The sequence below is a fragment of the Drosophila mauritiana genome, chromosome 2R (genome assembly GCF_004382145.1).
Source record: "Drosophila mauritiana strain mau12 chromosome 2R, ASM438214v1, whole genome shotgun sequence".
Lineage (NCBI taxonomy): Eukaryota > Metazoa > Arthropoda > Insecta > Diptera > Drosophilidae > Drosophila > Drosophila mauritiana.
In genome coordinates this window covers 17,293,977-17,309,746 of record NC_046668.1, presented here as the reverse complement: position 1 = coordinate 17,309,746, position 15,770 = coordinate 17,293,977, and the positions used below count along the sequence as shown (strand labels likewise).

The window sequence follows — 15,770 nt, the reverse complement described above, 5'->3', positions numbered from 1 at the left end:
GCTTCGCTTAGCTTTTAGTTTGGGTCATTTTAACCTGACCGCCAACTAGTGGGCGCACTTTGTAACTGTCAGCAGCGCCTGGAGGCATCGATGCGAAAGAAATCACTTGTGGCTGCTATGGTCGTCGCCCGATGCTGATGCAACAAGTGCCGATCCAAAGTCCTCGGCTGCCTCCCTCCTCCACCAACTCCGCTTGGATAACTGCAATGGGCAATAGATCATTTGCAGGCCGTGCGCTGCGAATCATAAATTACCGAAGACCAAGGTGGAGCGTTTGGGGCACAGACCTCCGCAATGGGACGACGCACGGCGTTCCGTTAGGAATCGTTGGCATCGCGTTGATAACTGCACAACACGTCGTATGCTTAATCTGTGCTCTTTGTAAAGGTGCACTCAACAAAATGAACTGCTCATCGAATTCCTGATATTTCTGTTCTATCTCACAAGTGAGAATGGCAACTTAGGCATATTTCTTGATATTTTAGGCTTGTTCCTTGTTGGTCATCGATTTTTTTGAGTGCAATGTGGTGTCGCCTGTGTGGGTGCCGCTCGCTCTTTGATGAAAAGCCCGCTGGCAAAGCTGATTAACCTGCACACACACCTCGACGGGAAATGAGTGTCTGGGACCCAGATGTCTTCTTCTCACATGGCCATGAAATGGAGGCTCCATCTGCGACTGGGACTGCGACTGCGACTGGAACCAAGTTTGAGGAACTGATGGGTCGTCGCTCAGAGTGCATGCCCAGTCCATTAAGCAGTTCGTGTTGCACTCGTTTCGCTCTGCCATCCACGGCTATATGAGTCCATGGATTTGGGACTGGATATGTGGGTATGGTGGGTATGGGCCCAGTGTCTAGGCCTGGAATTGGCTTTGGGTTTGGGCTTGGGCCAGGGCACACATGACGGCCAGCGTGCAGAATTGACCCCATGGGCGGGTGCTATAAAAATCCAGCAATCCAGCAAAAGAAACTGCACAAAATAAAAGCCGACCAGAATGTGAGATGCTGGGATACGTAGATGGAATACCCTTCGACTGAAGTGAATATTTAATGAAAAAGACGGGTAACATCAATAGTGACGAAAGTGGCCATTATAATATTTAATTACTTTTAGCAGCATGAAGGTAAACATTCGACATTATTAGTACCCCATGAAGGATATATGTAGAAGCAGGCAGTCGGGAGCCAAAAATCCCAGCATGTCCTTTCTCATGTATATTGATGAATGAATGTTTTTAGAATGACTAACTCGAAACTGACAAAACAACGCCGAACTGAACTCTGCCATCCTGAATTTGCGCATTTTTTTGAAATAAAGGCAGGAAATAAACTGGCCAGAATGTTGAAGCTTTAAAATTGATGGGAAAGTTGGCTGGCTGTGATAAAAAACATCAAGCAGCTTTTTGGAACATGGCTTAAAACAGCTGACGACGAATCTATAACATTAAAACATTTTTAATTTAATTTATTTATTAATAGATAACTGAAGGCCATATGAGTGTTTCCCAATATTTTTTTTTGTTATTGGTGACACTTTATGTCTTTTATTGCCACCGCAATCATGTGGATACGTGATGGTATGGCATTAGGCAAAGGCCACTATCATGGTCAAGGCACATATGCATGCTGGGAACAGCCAACTGGCACTGGCAGCTTGCAACAGGCAACTTGCAACAGGCCACTTGCAACCTTTCGGCCATTATTGTGGCGCAAAAGTGCAAAGCGTTTTTATGCCGGCGATTATTACGCTTGATCCTGAAGCACCGAAGGGTCAATTGATGTTTGTGATGACGCTGAATTGTGTTGATGTGGCTCGTCGTAGCCACAGCAACTTGCTACATGCAACATGCAACACCGATGCGGTCGCTTGCCCGCAATTTGCCTTGGAATTTTAAGCATAGGCGAATATCTGCCATTTCTTTTATTTTATATATGTACATATATTTTTTTTTTCATTCGTTGTATGCATTTTTGCCTTGCAGTTGCTGTTGCTGCTGCTGCTGCTGCCGAAAATTGCATTTCTTGGCTGGCAGCGACGAAGCGTCAGCAGCAACATGCGCTTTGCTCGCCGCTATGGCCACTTGATATATCACTAGTCAGAGATAATGCCCCGCAGCCAAATCAGGCCATCATCAAAGCCGGGCCAGCGATATAGAAATTATTTATAGGCCGGGTTGTTGCATCGCCGAACTGAAGGCGGTCAGCAATCGTAAATCTAAAGATCCTTTTCTTAAAAGCTTAATTCCGAACAATTATTGGGATCTCTTCCTCATATCAAATGTGATGGCTCCCAATCCCAGTCCACGGCATGTTGCTGCTGTCCAGCGTGTAATTATATTAGCATGATCTATGCCATTACGCGCACACACATCGATATGCGGCAATTAGTGCGCTGGACGGCGAACAAGTACAACTATCGGCTAAACAATATGGCCAGCGGGCGTTTATGGCCAACGACAGGCCATTATTGACGCCACTCGATGGACTGGCCATCATCGATTGCTGCGGTTGCTCCATGTTGCTGTTGCTGCATCTGCTGCTGCTGCTGCTGCTGCCGCTGCTGCTGCATGCAAATTGTCGGCAACCTAAACGCTGCGCAAAAGTCAAAAGGGGTGCGATGGCTTGGCCAAACTAAGCTGGAAAAAATTATGAAGCGCTGAAATGGCGCCCTCTCAGCCGAAAGTCATAAACACGCACTAATTGCAGCCGTGATTTGTTGCACACTGCATTAATGGCGCTCACAGGATCCGCGCAGCAAAACAGCAGCAGCAGCAACGACTCAAATCGATGCCTAATTGCCCATAAATGGCAGTTTTCGTTGGCGACATCAAAGCGTAAAGCTTTCAGCATTGGCCCAAGTGGCCTCGCTCTGATTTATAAACAAAATTTAACAACCGTACCGCGATTTAGGGCATTAAAAATGATGTAGTTGCTGCTGTTGGCATGATGTTGCTACTGCAATTAGGCTCCGCTCGGCCAGTTGGGGTGGTCCGCCATGTCGCCAGTGTGGCGATCGAATGGATCGATCCCGTCGATATACAAATCGATTGCTTGATCTCTCACTTGCAGCAGCAACGTGCAACATGCAGCAGCGGCAGCAGCAGCTCCAGGAATCACCAATCGCAACATGAAAAGTTGCTCGCGTGGTCAGCGCCAATTACTTAGAGCATATCAATTATATTACGGCAATGCATTGTAAAATAAATGCCCAGAATGATAGCTAGTTGCAGTTGCTGCTGCTGCTGATGCTGCTGATGCTGCAGTTGCTGCTGCTACTCCTGGTTGTAATTGAACTGCGCGTATTGCGAAATTATTATTTTGTGCATTTGCAATTGCAAGTGCCTACTGGCTCAACCTCAACCTTCTCCATCCTGCGTGTCTGTTCATATGTTTTCATTACTTTTGCCCATTATGCGTGTACGTGACGCACAATTTGAAATTGCCAGGAGTTGGGAGCTGGGAGTCAGGAGCTGGGAGGAGCAGAAGCCAAAACGGGGGGCAGCATGGTTGAATGGCTGAAAGGGAGGGCTTATAAGCCGGATACCCGGCGTCCAAATGCACACAATCCCAGCCAGCCAGCCAGCCAGCATTGACTTGCTACTCCTCCTCCATGCCGGCCAGGTCCAATCCATTCCATCGTGGATCGTCGTCTGTTTGTGGCTTTTGTTTGCTGTTCAAGTTTACAATTTTAATGCACTGCCACTTGACTGTTGACAGTGGTGCGTTGATGTTGCTGTTGCAAGTGTTGCTACTGCTGTTGCTGCTGCAAGTGTTGCTGCTGCTGCGGTGCCGAGTGCGCCAGTGTGTGTTGGATTATTGATTTTATGCCCCGTACGTGAACGCAACCTTGCCGCACTCACTGGTGTTGCAGCTGCAGCATTTAGCTCTCATTTTGCACCGAAATGAAATGCATGTTTATGTTTCCGTTTCTGTTGAAGCCATCATATGCTGATTCATGGTGTCGAGGGGAAGCTTTATTATTCTTTTTCGGAACCAAGGTTAGCTAAATATGTGGAAAGGAGGGAGCTGGGCTCATTCAGACAGCGAAACCTGATGACACACACTTTTTGAAGGCATTTAACAGGAAAAATATGTGTATGCAAGTTTCGAATAATATTGGCAATAAGTTGTTTTCTTTAGAAAGCGATACGTAGGAAATTTTATACGCTATTAAGTCATTCATTATTCTATTACAAGTACAACTATTTATTCCAAGCCAAGTTCAAATATTAATTGTTTTTAATAATATTTCGAAGCAAGCTCAAGTAACTACATATGTAAATCATAGAGTTACCAACTTTGCTCTATTGGCTTGCTCCCATGGCAAACCACTTAGCCGGCCAACCTTTTGGCCACCTAGATCTGGGTGACCCAGCCCCATTAAGGGCACCTTCAATTCCAATCGTGGCCATAAGGGGCAAGCAATGGATTCCCGCACTGACATCGTTAGGGCGCAACAATTGCTGCAATTGCTGAATATGATTGAAGTACTTTCGGAGGTAACGAGGCAGCGGCGGCGAACATGGCCTCCATATCAAACTGGCATCAAACAATTTCAAATGGATCGAATGAGAAATCGACGGAGCTGGCCAATTGAAGCTGCAGTGCTGCAGTTGCTCATGTTGCTGCTGCTGCTGCTCCGGCTGCTGCAGATGTTGCTGCTTTGTATGCATGCAATGAACGTGATCGGTTGCAATTTCAGCGAGTCGAGAACAAAGTGGCCAAACCGAGAGGATCGATGCCGATCGGAGCGACAATGTTGCAGACGCACAGGACGTGGCTCCGATGTTGCTGCCACATTTCACTGGTCCCGATGATTGAAATTCTAAGGCCAGTGTCGGCATCTGGAATAGTGCCTCCGAAAGCGACTCCCAGACGAAGTTGCAGTCCACAGCCGTCCGCCGCTGACCTTTTCGCATGAGAATCATCGACGGCACCCGATGATGGATGCACTGCCACAGCCAACTTGATCTGCGCCCAAAGGAGCGTGGCAAGCGGACCGCGGAGCAATGTCAGCCGAAGCTGTCACTACGTGCAGCTCGTCTTGGGCAATTTAGGTGCGAGGAAAGTGGCTTTCCTTTTACCAAGCGCCGATTTTTCCAGGCCTTCATGCTGAAGTACTATGGACATTTTAGCATAATTAAATAATAGTCAAAAGGAAGATGCACCCTAATTATTTATTTTAAATTAGCATATTTAATGCAAATTCTATAAATAAGGTATCATTCATGCTTAAATTAAGTGTGATGTACATTTATAAAGATTTTTAATACGATTTAAATAGCTAATTGTTAAAACTAAACTTCTAACGGCCACATCTTATTTAACATCTTAAATGTCCAACGATTTGAAGTCAAATTGGCGATGCTTACATAACCAGAGTTCACTGTACGCACCACGCGACGGATAATTGCGCTCACCCAACGAGCAGGGGGAAAATGTAAGAAAAGTAAAGAAAAACCAGGCTGGCAGGGAAACTTCTTGGATTCGTCAATGTTGTCGTTGTTGTCGTTCCATTCCGTCGTGGAATTTCACAGCGGAGCATGGAAATTTGTTCGATGGCTTGTCTTTCAACATCCCCCCACCTTGCGCTCCACCATTTTTGTGTTTGTTTGATTTGGATTTGATTTGATTTCCAGGCAGAGCAGTTCTATCACACTGAGCGAAATTTGGGGTCATGAAAGTTGTTAGTTAAATGGATGTTAGATTTTTTCTTCTTGTACAAAATCTGTTATTATTGATTGTAAAAAAACATGATGAGATTCTAACACCCCACTGGAAAATATCAAAATATTGTTTTTGTAAATAAATTTAATATTTCATATTCTATATATAAATACCATTTTTATCATATCAAAAAAAATCAAAAGTTTATACTAAATGAGTTTAAGCACGTATTAAATTCCGAAATGATCTTGTTTTTGAAGTTACTTTTAGAAGACTTAAGTAAACTCATAATCTGGATTTGTAACTGGATCATTTTGATCAGTGTACACCTTCAGCTTCTGCACACCTCAGTCCCCCCCCCACGACTCTCTTCCACCTGGAAGACCTATTCAAATGGGCTCTCTCACAGTTTCTTGACCTTTCTTCGTGTGACGCAGTCGCCGTTCGCAATTGTAACTGCACATGCGCGCGCCGAGTTCCCCGCATTGTCCCGTCACGCCCCCTTTTCCACCGCCCCCAATTGGCCGTTTGGCAATTTTGCAACTTTGGCGCGACTCCTTCTGCCCCCAGTTGTTGTTCTTGCGGGAAATGCGATTGACGGTAATTGGTTGACGTTTGTCTTATTTAAATTTGTTTTCTTTGGGATTTTTCAACGTTGCTGCTGCTGATTCAGATTCTTCTACTGCTGCTGCTGATTCTTCTGCAGCGACTCCCGCCTGATTCTTGCACGCTCCCATGAACTGATACCCTGTAAAATGTGGATCGTGTGTAGCCGAATGAGGCAAGAACAAACAGATACGCAAATTTTTTAGCAATTTTTTGTTTGCGGTATAAAATCATAATAATCAGCCTTAGTAAACTGGTTGCTTTTAAGATATTTTAAATAACTATGATTATAAAACAATTTACTATCTAAAATTTCTGTTCAATCTGTTTCGATTGCATTCCAAATGCTTTGAATGCTTTAAGAATTTCTTGAATGTCCGAATTTTCGCAAGTTTTGGCATTTGTTTGCTTCTATTTACAGGTCATTTTGAAGACGGTTTCTTCACTGAGCTCCCAGTTTCATTTCTCGTTTCCTTTATGGACTTTTCTCAAGCTGTTGCACCCCCTCCCTCGCACTCCCCTCGTTCAGTTTGCAACTTCCACTGGGTTCTGCGGCGCGCGGCGTGCAACTTTAATTGAAATGAAATGAGTTTCGTCGATTTGTGTTCTAGGAATTTGTTTTTGATTGTTTTCTTGTAAATTTGAATGATTATCGAGCCAGTTGCAGCAGTTGTTGCAGTTGCAGTTGCAGCATTTGTTGCAGCAGTTGCGCAATTGCTGCAGACGAGCTGGAGAAAAAAAAGAAAACAAAATAAACAAGCCGACGAGCGGAGCGTAATTGCAGATCACATGGATCAAAGACCCTAGGTCTTTATAAATCTACGAGTTTGCAAGGGAAGTTTGCATTTTTCAGCTCCTCCTCCTCTTTTCCCCAGCCTCCTGCCTCTTTCGTCCCCCATTTGCTCCCTGATCGATAGCCGGGTAATTGAGCTGCGAGAACTTTTAATTGTGTGTTTGTGTCGCGGAAGCGTTTTTCGAACTGGGCCAGAATTCCCAAAGCCAAAGCTAAAGCCAAAGCCAATTTGTTACCGCTATATCGCTTCACGTATCGCTTGCATCGCGATAAAACTGCCGCGCTAAACGCAGCCACTTCCTCAAGTAAATACTGCATACTGCAACACCGACAAAAAGTTCTGGCGGCTATAATAATCCCACTTCCACTGAATTTAGCAGCTTAATATATCCGGTGAATACTCGTACTGAACTAAGTATTGCATTTATATAAATCTGTTTAAATTTCCTGTGAAAGGTAAGGTAAAATGTTCTCTTTCCATTAGAGTTTAGAACAGTTTTTAACAGTTTAGAACATATTTATGTTATAATAAAATTATATAATAAAGATAACTTTGAGATTTTTTTCTCTGCATTGGAATAAGAACCGCGGGAAAGCGATGCAACTGGCCGAGATTGAAACCGAAACTGATGCGTAGTTTAGGGCGATTTACACACAGTTTAAACAGACATCCCGATACAAATCGCCAGTTCTTCATGGAGGGGGTGGAACGGCGGCGTTGGGGGAGTGGTGGGGGCAGGTGGGGCTTGGAGCAGCTGCAGGTCCAGTCTTCCTGGTGCCATAACTGTAGCAAATGGCCAGGCAACATGCAGGTCCCCCTGACTTAGCCCCAATCTCGGTTCTTAGTTCCCGACCCGCAACTAAACTTCTTAACCTTCTGTAGCCTCATGGCTTCAAATTATATTCAAGAATAAATTTATATGATAAATGTTTTAAGCAAAAATATATATAATTGTATATAAGTCTTGTATGTAAGTCTTTGAAATGTAAGAGTAGTTATATAAAGAACTAAATGGACATACAGGGTTAAATCCGGCCTGAACTTGAGCCGTAGTCGCACACTCAGCTTTAAAGATCTTCGGCGTGGGCGTCTGTGGTGGTTATAAATTGCACATTTGATGAGCAGAGAAACGTTTATGGTTCTCCCTCATCTGCAGGCTCTTCCCGATCCTGATGCGGATCCCGTTCCCGATTCCCTCGATTCCTTGGACTCCTCTGCCTTTTAGCGCTTGCATGCGGCTGATTAATTGTGCCAACGTCATAAACGTGATGATATCGCAATGCAAGCGCATTTTTCATGTTATTCAATTCATTGCCCCCAGCTCCAGTTCCTGGCCCAGCTGCAGCTCTGCTTTTTACACATAAAATAATTATCTCTGGTAATAAAAATGTAGTTTAATATACGTATTTCATCTTAATATCTGTATTACTGTGTGGATAAGCGACGAATATAAATAACGAATATAAGTGCACTTTTCCTAAGAACTTTCTAAGTTCGCTTACTGTAAATGCTACAAAATTATATAGAGTTGTAATTTGTTTAACTATTTCTTCATGCAAAAAGTATATTTTGGAATATTTGTTTCGTTTTTCGCCGTGTACCCACAATGTATTTGCATAGCGCTCTTATGCGGCATTACGAAAGACTCAAGCAGCGAACTCGCGTGGCAGCCGTTCGATATTGCAACTAATTACCGGCATTAACGCAATTTCGTCTTCATAAAGACCCGGTTCCGCATTGCTCCCTCACCCAGGATCCCCCCTTCATAGCCAGCAATTGAGATTTAATTCGATTCTTTGCCCAATTGCGGACAGGTGTCTGCGAGTATGAGGCAGGTGTTTTGGCTCATTGTCTGCGGCCAGGAAGCATTTGGCATGCGTTCATTTATTTAAACTGATTTTTTTTACGCTTTGCGTTTTCCTTTTGTTTTTCCATTTAGAAAAACTGCGCAATTTTCATTGATTTTGGTCAGAGCTGGTTTTTGCGTCTGCTGTTATTGGCACCTTTTACGGCCTAGTATCGCAGTGTATTTAGACATGTGAGATCACATCAAATATTATAGGTGTTCCGTGCCGGGAATCTATAATTTCTATTTAGTTGAGAGCTGGTGGAGTATTGAATATGGGATTACTTAAGGAGTATTATGAATTCCAAACACATTTTTTGGGCGTCTCGAATTCTACATGTTTGCTAATTACAAAACATTGTTACTCAGTTTGAATGGAAAAAGTATTTAGAAATTTAAGAATACTTTATTTAAGATATTTATAAATTAAATATCTCATTTTCTATACTTACCTATTGTAAATGTCTATGAAATCATTTTTTGCTCACACTATATACAATAGAATATAGAAATTCCATTTACCCAATTTGGCGCCTTCTGGTTTTTTCACCTGCTCGCTGGCAATTATATATGGCCAATTCAGGTTATTATTGAGTTAATTTCCAGGCCGTTAAGCTTTCATTGGATAGTTTAGCCGCCCACACTCAGGAATCAAGACAACTTTCAACGTTCGTGTTTGTTTTGCATATACATTTATTTTTCTGAGACATTTATTTAGACACAAATACAAGTTATATTATAGTTTTACATATGTATGTATATATATATACTCCCTATGTGTAGGCCATATAAGCTGGGTAATACAACTAAAATGTACAGACTAAACGACTAAGACAATGCGATTGCGAGCAGATCATGGGAAATCAATATTCCGGGGGATTTCAAGGGGGGTGGCATTGTGGGAAGTATCTGGCTCTGAGCAAACTAATTACTAAACAAGAGCTGTTCGATTATGGTTTAGTTGCATTCAATCAACAGTTTGCACAACATTTAAATTATGAGGAGGAAATTCATTGCGTTAATTAATAAATTCATTTTAGCTAGCTGTAAGTGTTGCATAACATTCTCTAAATGATTGATTATGGTTGTTCGATAATATTGACTTACTATTAGTTACATTTGCCTTTTGCTATCCTGTTTAAAAACAGTACTCATTTAATGCATAAGTATCTCGCTTGTAGACACAACTAAGTTTTTGTGGTTTCTGAAGTTCGTTTTGTGAATTTTTCTGAGCGGCGTTAATGGCTCTTCGTTTTTCCAATTTGAAGATGGTTCGCAATAATTATTAAATTAAACATAAAATTAAAATCACAATTTTATAGACTTGATGTGTGTATGCGTGTGTGTGTGTGGTGTGTATATGTTGGTTTTGTGTATGTGTTTGTGGCTCCTTTGTGGTGTGAGTAGTGTGTGTGTGCTGGCAGCCTTTCATTTTGTCGTGGTTCCATCCGGTCGAAATATTCTCATCAAATACTCCATTGGAATCTGGTTTTAAAGCATAATTCTGGGCGTAGCAGGGAAAGGCACAATTCAATATTAATTAAAATTGCTGCTGCAGGCTAAATGGTGAAAGCTGTAAAATGAAATGGAGTGGGGGAAGCATTAGTTGGCCGTTTGAATTGTTTGTTTAGTTTTTATTTCTGTTGCTGGCTTAGTTTGTTGCACGAATTTAATAAGCAAAAAACAATCAAAACGCAGCACGATTTGCATGGGCTCTATCCACCAACTCACCTGCAGGAACACACACAGCGTGCCAAAAGTTGTAGTTGCTCTTCTTTTATTGTGTTTTATTTCTCAGTGTTCTTCTGTTTCTGTTTCTGTTACTGTTTTTGTTTCTGTATTGTGGGGGTCGATGGCAGCTAGAAACGAGTTGGCAACGAATCATCATCATCATCATCATCGTGCTGCTACTTCCTCATCGTCATCGTCATCCTGGAGATACATCCATGCAATCATCCTACAGATACAGCGTCGCCTGCTGCCGCTGATCGAAGTGATGGATGTAGAGCTTCTTCTTGGACTTCTCCTTCGAGGGCCGCAGATCCCAGACCAGGTTGGACAGACTTCTCGGCCGGGACAGGCGGCGTGTCTTCTTCTCGGGCAGCTTGTTCGAGTCGCCCGATGTCCGGCCTCCGCTGCGGGATGAGTCCAGCGTACCCTCCCTCGGATTGTGATGGTTATTGCTGCTGGAGCTCCGGCTGTGGGGCAGCGGCAGTGGCAGAGGATGCGGACTGGACAGGTAACCGTGCACGTTCAGTATGCTGCCGCACTTGAGCACCACATCCGGCGGAGTGCCCGGCGTGGCCGGTGTGCCCGACGCAGTTGCTCCCGATCCCGATCCACCGCCTGCTCCTGATGACTTGCCGTGGGCTGAGATCGTCGGCGGCGTCCCGGAGGAGCAATTGTTGTTGTCCGGCGTCAGCTGCAGACTGCTGAGACTCTTGTACCTGAAATAAGTTATTAAAGTAATGCAAGTTGATTATAATTAACCAATTTATAGCATATAACCATCAAAAGATTCAATAATCTTTAATTTAATCTTAAGTTAAGGCGACCAAAAAGGTTGCTTACCTGATGTGAAACAGAGGCGACTGCGGCTCGAGGGCCTCCTTGCTCGGCAGATGATTGTTGGGCGTCAGCACCTTGCCGTGATGAGGATGCGGATGTGGATGCACACTGGCATGCGGGTGGCGATGCGGATGTGATCCGTGCGATCCGTGGGAACCGTGATGAGCAGCTGCGACCGCTGAGGCAGCCGCATTGGCCACCGCATTGGCCGTATTCCCATTGGGAGTCGGCGGCTGCTGCTGCGACTGTGACTGCCCGTGACTGTGACTGTGGACGTGACTGTGACTATGGCTGTGACTGTGACTGGTGCTGTGGGTGGTGCCCGTGGAGTTGCCATTGCTGCTGCTCCCAGCACTGTGGGCATTCTTGATGTAAAGCTTTGGTAGAGTGGGACGCTGGCGCTTCTCCGCCGGCTTCTTGCCCGGAATCGTTTCGATGGGCGGCGGCACCGGCTTGATGTCCTCCTGAATATGGCCATGATGGTAGTGATTAACCACGTGATGGTGGTGGTGATGGTGGCTACCGGGATGATGGCCACCACCGCTACTGCTGTGCTTGTTCGACTCCAAGCTGCTGTAGTTGTTGTTGCCGGAGGTGGTGGCCTGCTGGTGAACCGGAGCCCTGATCAAGCTGCAGTAGTTGCCACTGCCGCTGTCCGTGTGATGGGACCGCAGAGTGGGTGACTCGCAGATGGGCTCGAAGCGGGCCAATCCCTTCGAGAGCGGCGTCAGGCCCCTCACATAATCATATATATGATCGATCTCGTTGTACTCCTCCGCAATCTCGCTGCTGCTCAGTGCCTGCTGCTGTTGCTTCGACCACGAATCACAACTGGCACTCTTGCGCAGCACATACCCACTTTCCGCCAGTCCACTGGCCATTCCCGCTGCAGATGGCAGCATGACCACCGGCAACCTGCCCCCATTGCGACTATTGAACTTGGAGTCCTTCTTCTCCTTCTCGCTCAGCTTGAGATCGACGATCTGCAGGCGATCGCGTGCATCGGCCAGCAATCGTTGCGCCTTGTCCAGGAATCGCGAGTACTCGATGAAGTGCTCCAGCTGCTCCATGTTCTTGGCTCGCTGCAGCTTGATCTTGGCGTTCAGCGGCACCGGCACCAGATCCGTGTCCTTCTGCAGTGGCAACGCGAATATCCTGTCGATCTCCACGCAACCCAGCAGTCGCAGTTCGGGCACAAATGGCTGTTTCAGACCCTTGGGCGCACTGCCGTGAACGAGTCTGTGGATTGGATATTAGGATGGGGGTTAAAAACTAGTTTCTAAGTCATCATTTAAGCTAAATGATATATTCTAATATTTAAGTTTTTAGAATATTATATAAAACTCACCTCACGATGACTGGCATCCGCTTGAGCAGCAGATTCTTGACGGTGTGGACACCGCTGATGCTGTCCTCCCTGGCGATCGGCGAGAACTTGGCTTTGGTATCGAGTGGCAGATTGATGATCTCGTCCTTGATGTTCCTGCACTGCAGGTACTTCCCGTTGTCATTCATGGTGGTCAGCAGTTCGCCGGCGTGGATGGTCCGGTTCATCTGCTGGCATCGAAAGGTCTCCCGCACCAGGACGCGGGCGTTCCGCCGTCGCGAAAGCTCCAGCACGGAGTCAATGCATCGCGTGGAGCGACCATCCTCGCTGAGGAGCTCGAAGTAGCCGCCGTAGGTCTCCGGGATGAGCACCTTGGCTCCCACATTGGTGGGCTTGCGACCCTCCTTGATCTTGATGGGCTGGGCCAGGATCTGGTACTTCTTGCCGGCGCTCAGGAACAGGGCGGTGCTCTGCAGGGATGGGGCCGACAGGGTGGGCACCCCCAGCGCCTGGTGTTGGCCCTTGAGGATCTTGGCCACAGCCGGCAGCGGCTGCTTGGAAAAGTCGCGCAGGTAAACGGGCGTGGCATCGCCGAATCGGGAGGCGGCCAATATGATTTGGCCATCGGTGGCGGCCATGTCGCGGTTGAAGAACGATAGCAGCTTGCTGCGCGCCAGTTGGACATTAAATGAGAGTAAGTTTCATTGGACTGGCTGCGGATGCAGATGCTCCCCGCCGACGGCTCCCTGCTCGCTGTCCAACTCCTCCGGCAGCTGCTCCTTCTGATCCAGAGAGTCCTCCTCCGCCTCCTCCTGATTGGCGTTAATCTGATCCTCGAGAGCTCGTCGCTTGGCCAGCTCTCGGTGGCGCAATCTCAGCAGCTGGGCGCCGCGACTGCAGCAGGCGTGCTTGATTTCCTCCTCGTGGGCGGAGGATACTCCTGTCTGGTCAGGATAGAGATCCTGGTTCGGGCCCTGGTACGTCAGCAGTCGCGTGGATGTCTGCAGAGCGTAGTTGAGATACTGCATTCGGTTCGATTTCCTCCTCCTCCGCTGGCCACAGTGTGCGAATAGTCCTTTTCAATTTGCCTGCACTCCTTTCGATTCCCTTTGACGCCTTCGCGTTGCCAGTTGGTAAGCTGCTTTACCGAAGCCTTTTCTCCTGCAAAGAATCAAATTAAATGAAGAGACATTAATCGATGTAATGCCACACTCAACGACAAGGATATAATGTTATGCATGGGAAATCAGCTTAAAAAATATGCAAAAGTTCGCAATTTTCCCAAAGGAATTATGAGTATGCATAAAAAGAGCGTGCGATTTGATACCCTGCAAGGTGAAATATTAAGTGGTTTAAATATAAATAAAACAAAAAATGTTTCAGATATTCAGAAAAGTTAAAAAATTATTGACACAATGTAGCACTGGAATTTAAATTGTAGATTTTTTTGTTCAGATACCCTTGGTATATGGGAAATGTTTTTTTCCCATAAAGTCCGGTGAATAATCATAGAATGTTGAGTGTGTTGTCACAGAGTTGAATAATAAATGCCCACACACCTTTGGTACCCAGTAGACATTAGGTAAATGAAATGTTGCCTACAAATTTTTCCCCTTCGTTTCGACGAAGCTCAAATATTCCTGAGTCCGCAGATCAGCTCTTGAAGTTCTCACACAGGGATATATATCCATATATATATAGGGACACCGATACAACGACAGGGTGTTATTTATGGGGGCCATAAAGTAGGGAAGAAGACTTTAACTGAAGAAATGGCAAAGTGCACAAAATGAAAATGCAAGCTACGGAGGAACGTGCATATACATCCATATATCCCATGGAATAGACAAGACGACTGTGCGACAATGCCAAACATGCCATTAACAAAAGGGAGGAGGTGATGGTGGAGGAGGACTGTCGGCGGAGGAGTACGACATGGCCATGGGCCAACAGCCAGCGGTCCAACAAATGGCAAGACATTAAAAGTACTTAAAGGATATTTGCATATTTTATGGCCAAACATAAATGCGGCTGATTACGAGTCGTCGTATTGCCTGAATTGCTGGCAGTGTTGCCAAAATTGCATTATGAAGACTGGCTAAGTTTCTACTGCAAAAATGTAGCTAAATCTTGAATAAGTATCTTATGGTTATAAGCAATATGCACCTATAAGTATTTTTGATTCTTAGAGGTTCTTAGTAGCTTGTCATCACTGATTGGTTGTCATATTGCAAAATTTGCATGTTTCCCTTGGGGGATTTTGTAGATGGAAGTCCAGTGTGTGGAATCCATTTCACCAAATTAGATGGCAATTAGCAAAGTGACCGCACCTGCTGCGGTCCTTATGTCAGTTCTCCCAGCCAGTTGACTATGCCTCCGTCCACCAGGAAGAGCATCCATCTCTAATTGCCGTCCCTTCTCCAACTGGAGCATGAATAGCAGTCAGCAGCAGCTATAGAAACCACAGTTGGGGCCGTAAAGAGTCCGTCATAAAGCATTTAACGAGCCCTGCGGAGGTTCCTTCACCTTCCCCCAAATGCAACGGCCGCGATTATTGGGTCATAATACCATAACCCTAACTTTAGTTGGTCCGCCAGGGTTATTAAATCTTTTTTGGCCCCTGGCTGCAGCATGCAAACGCTTAATTGATTTTTAGTACGAGCGACTTTTCCGGGATTATCAAACAAAAGCCTTCAGTTGAAGCTACCAATTCCACTGGGAAAAACATAGAACAAGTTCTTCCTTATTAAAAAACCATAATAAAACAGCTATTAGAATCTATATATAATTTGTATGGGTTTTCTTTCAAAAGGCATCTCTTAAAGAATAATTTATGAGCAATAACCAGCATACACACATTTTGAATAATTAAATAAAATTTACAGTTTTTCCCTGTGTGCGGACATGTGAGGCGTATATATTTGAACCTCTTTTTCTTAGGGGATCTGCTTTCCAATTAATTG

General features: G+C 45.1%; 1 protein-coding gene across 1 annotated transcript; it reads right to left on the bottom strand.

Moving 5' to 3' along the window:
* Positions 1–9,573: 9,573 nt before the first annotated feature.
* Positions 9,574–13,458, bottom strand: LOC117138701. The gene is made up of 4 exons (XM_033300960.1): positions 12,829–13,458; positions 11,484–12,719; positions 10,644–11,359; positions 9,574–10,485 (listed from the first exon to the last, which is right to left on the bottom strand). Exons 1-3 carry the CDS (start codon positions 13,443–13,445, stop codon positions 10,870–10,872), a joined length of 2,343 nt encoding a protein of 780 aa, XP_033156851.1. The 5' UTR covers positions 13,446–13,458; the 3' UTR covers positions 9,574–10,485; positions 10,644–10,869.
* Between the last annotated feature and the right edge of the window lie 2,312 nt (positions 13,459–15,770).

Bases quoted from the DNA above. Each gene is read 5' to 3' on its own strand.
- LOC117138701 (XM_033300960.1), bottom strand. From the start codon at position 13,445: ATGGCCGCCACCGATGGCCAAATCATATTGGCCGCCTCCCGATTCGGC. The intron at 12,720-12,828 runs GTGAGTTTTATA...TCCAATCCACAG, and splicing joins CGGATGCCAGTCATCGTGAG to ACTCGTTCACGGCAGTGCGC. The intron at 11,360-11,483 runs GTAAGCAACCTT...AACTTATTTCAG, and splicing joins TCGCCTCTGTTTCACATCAG to GTACAAGAGTCTCAGCAGTC.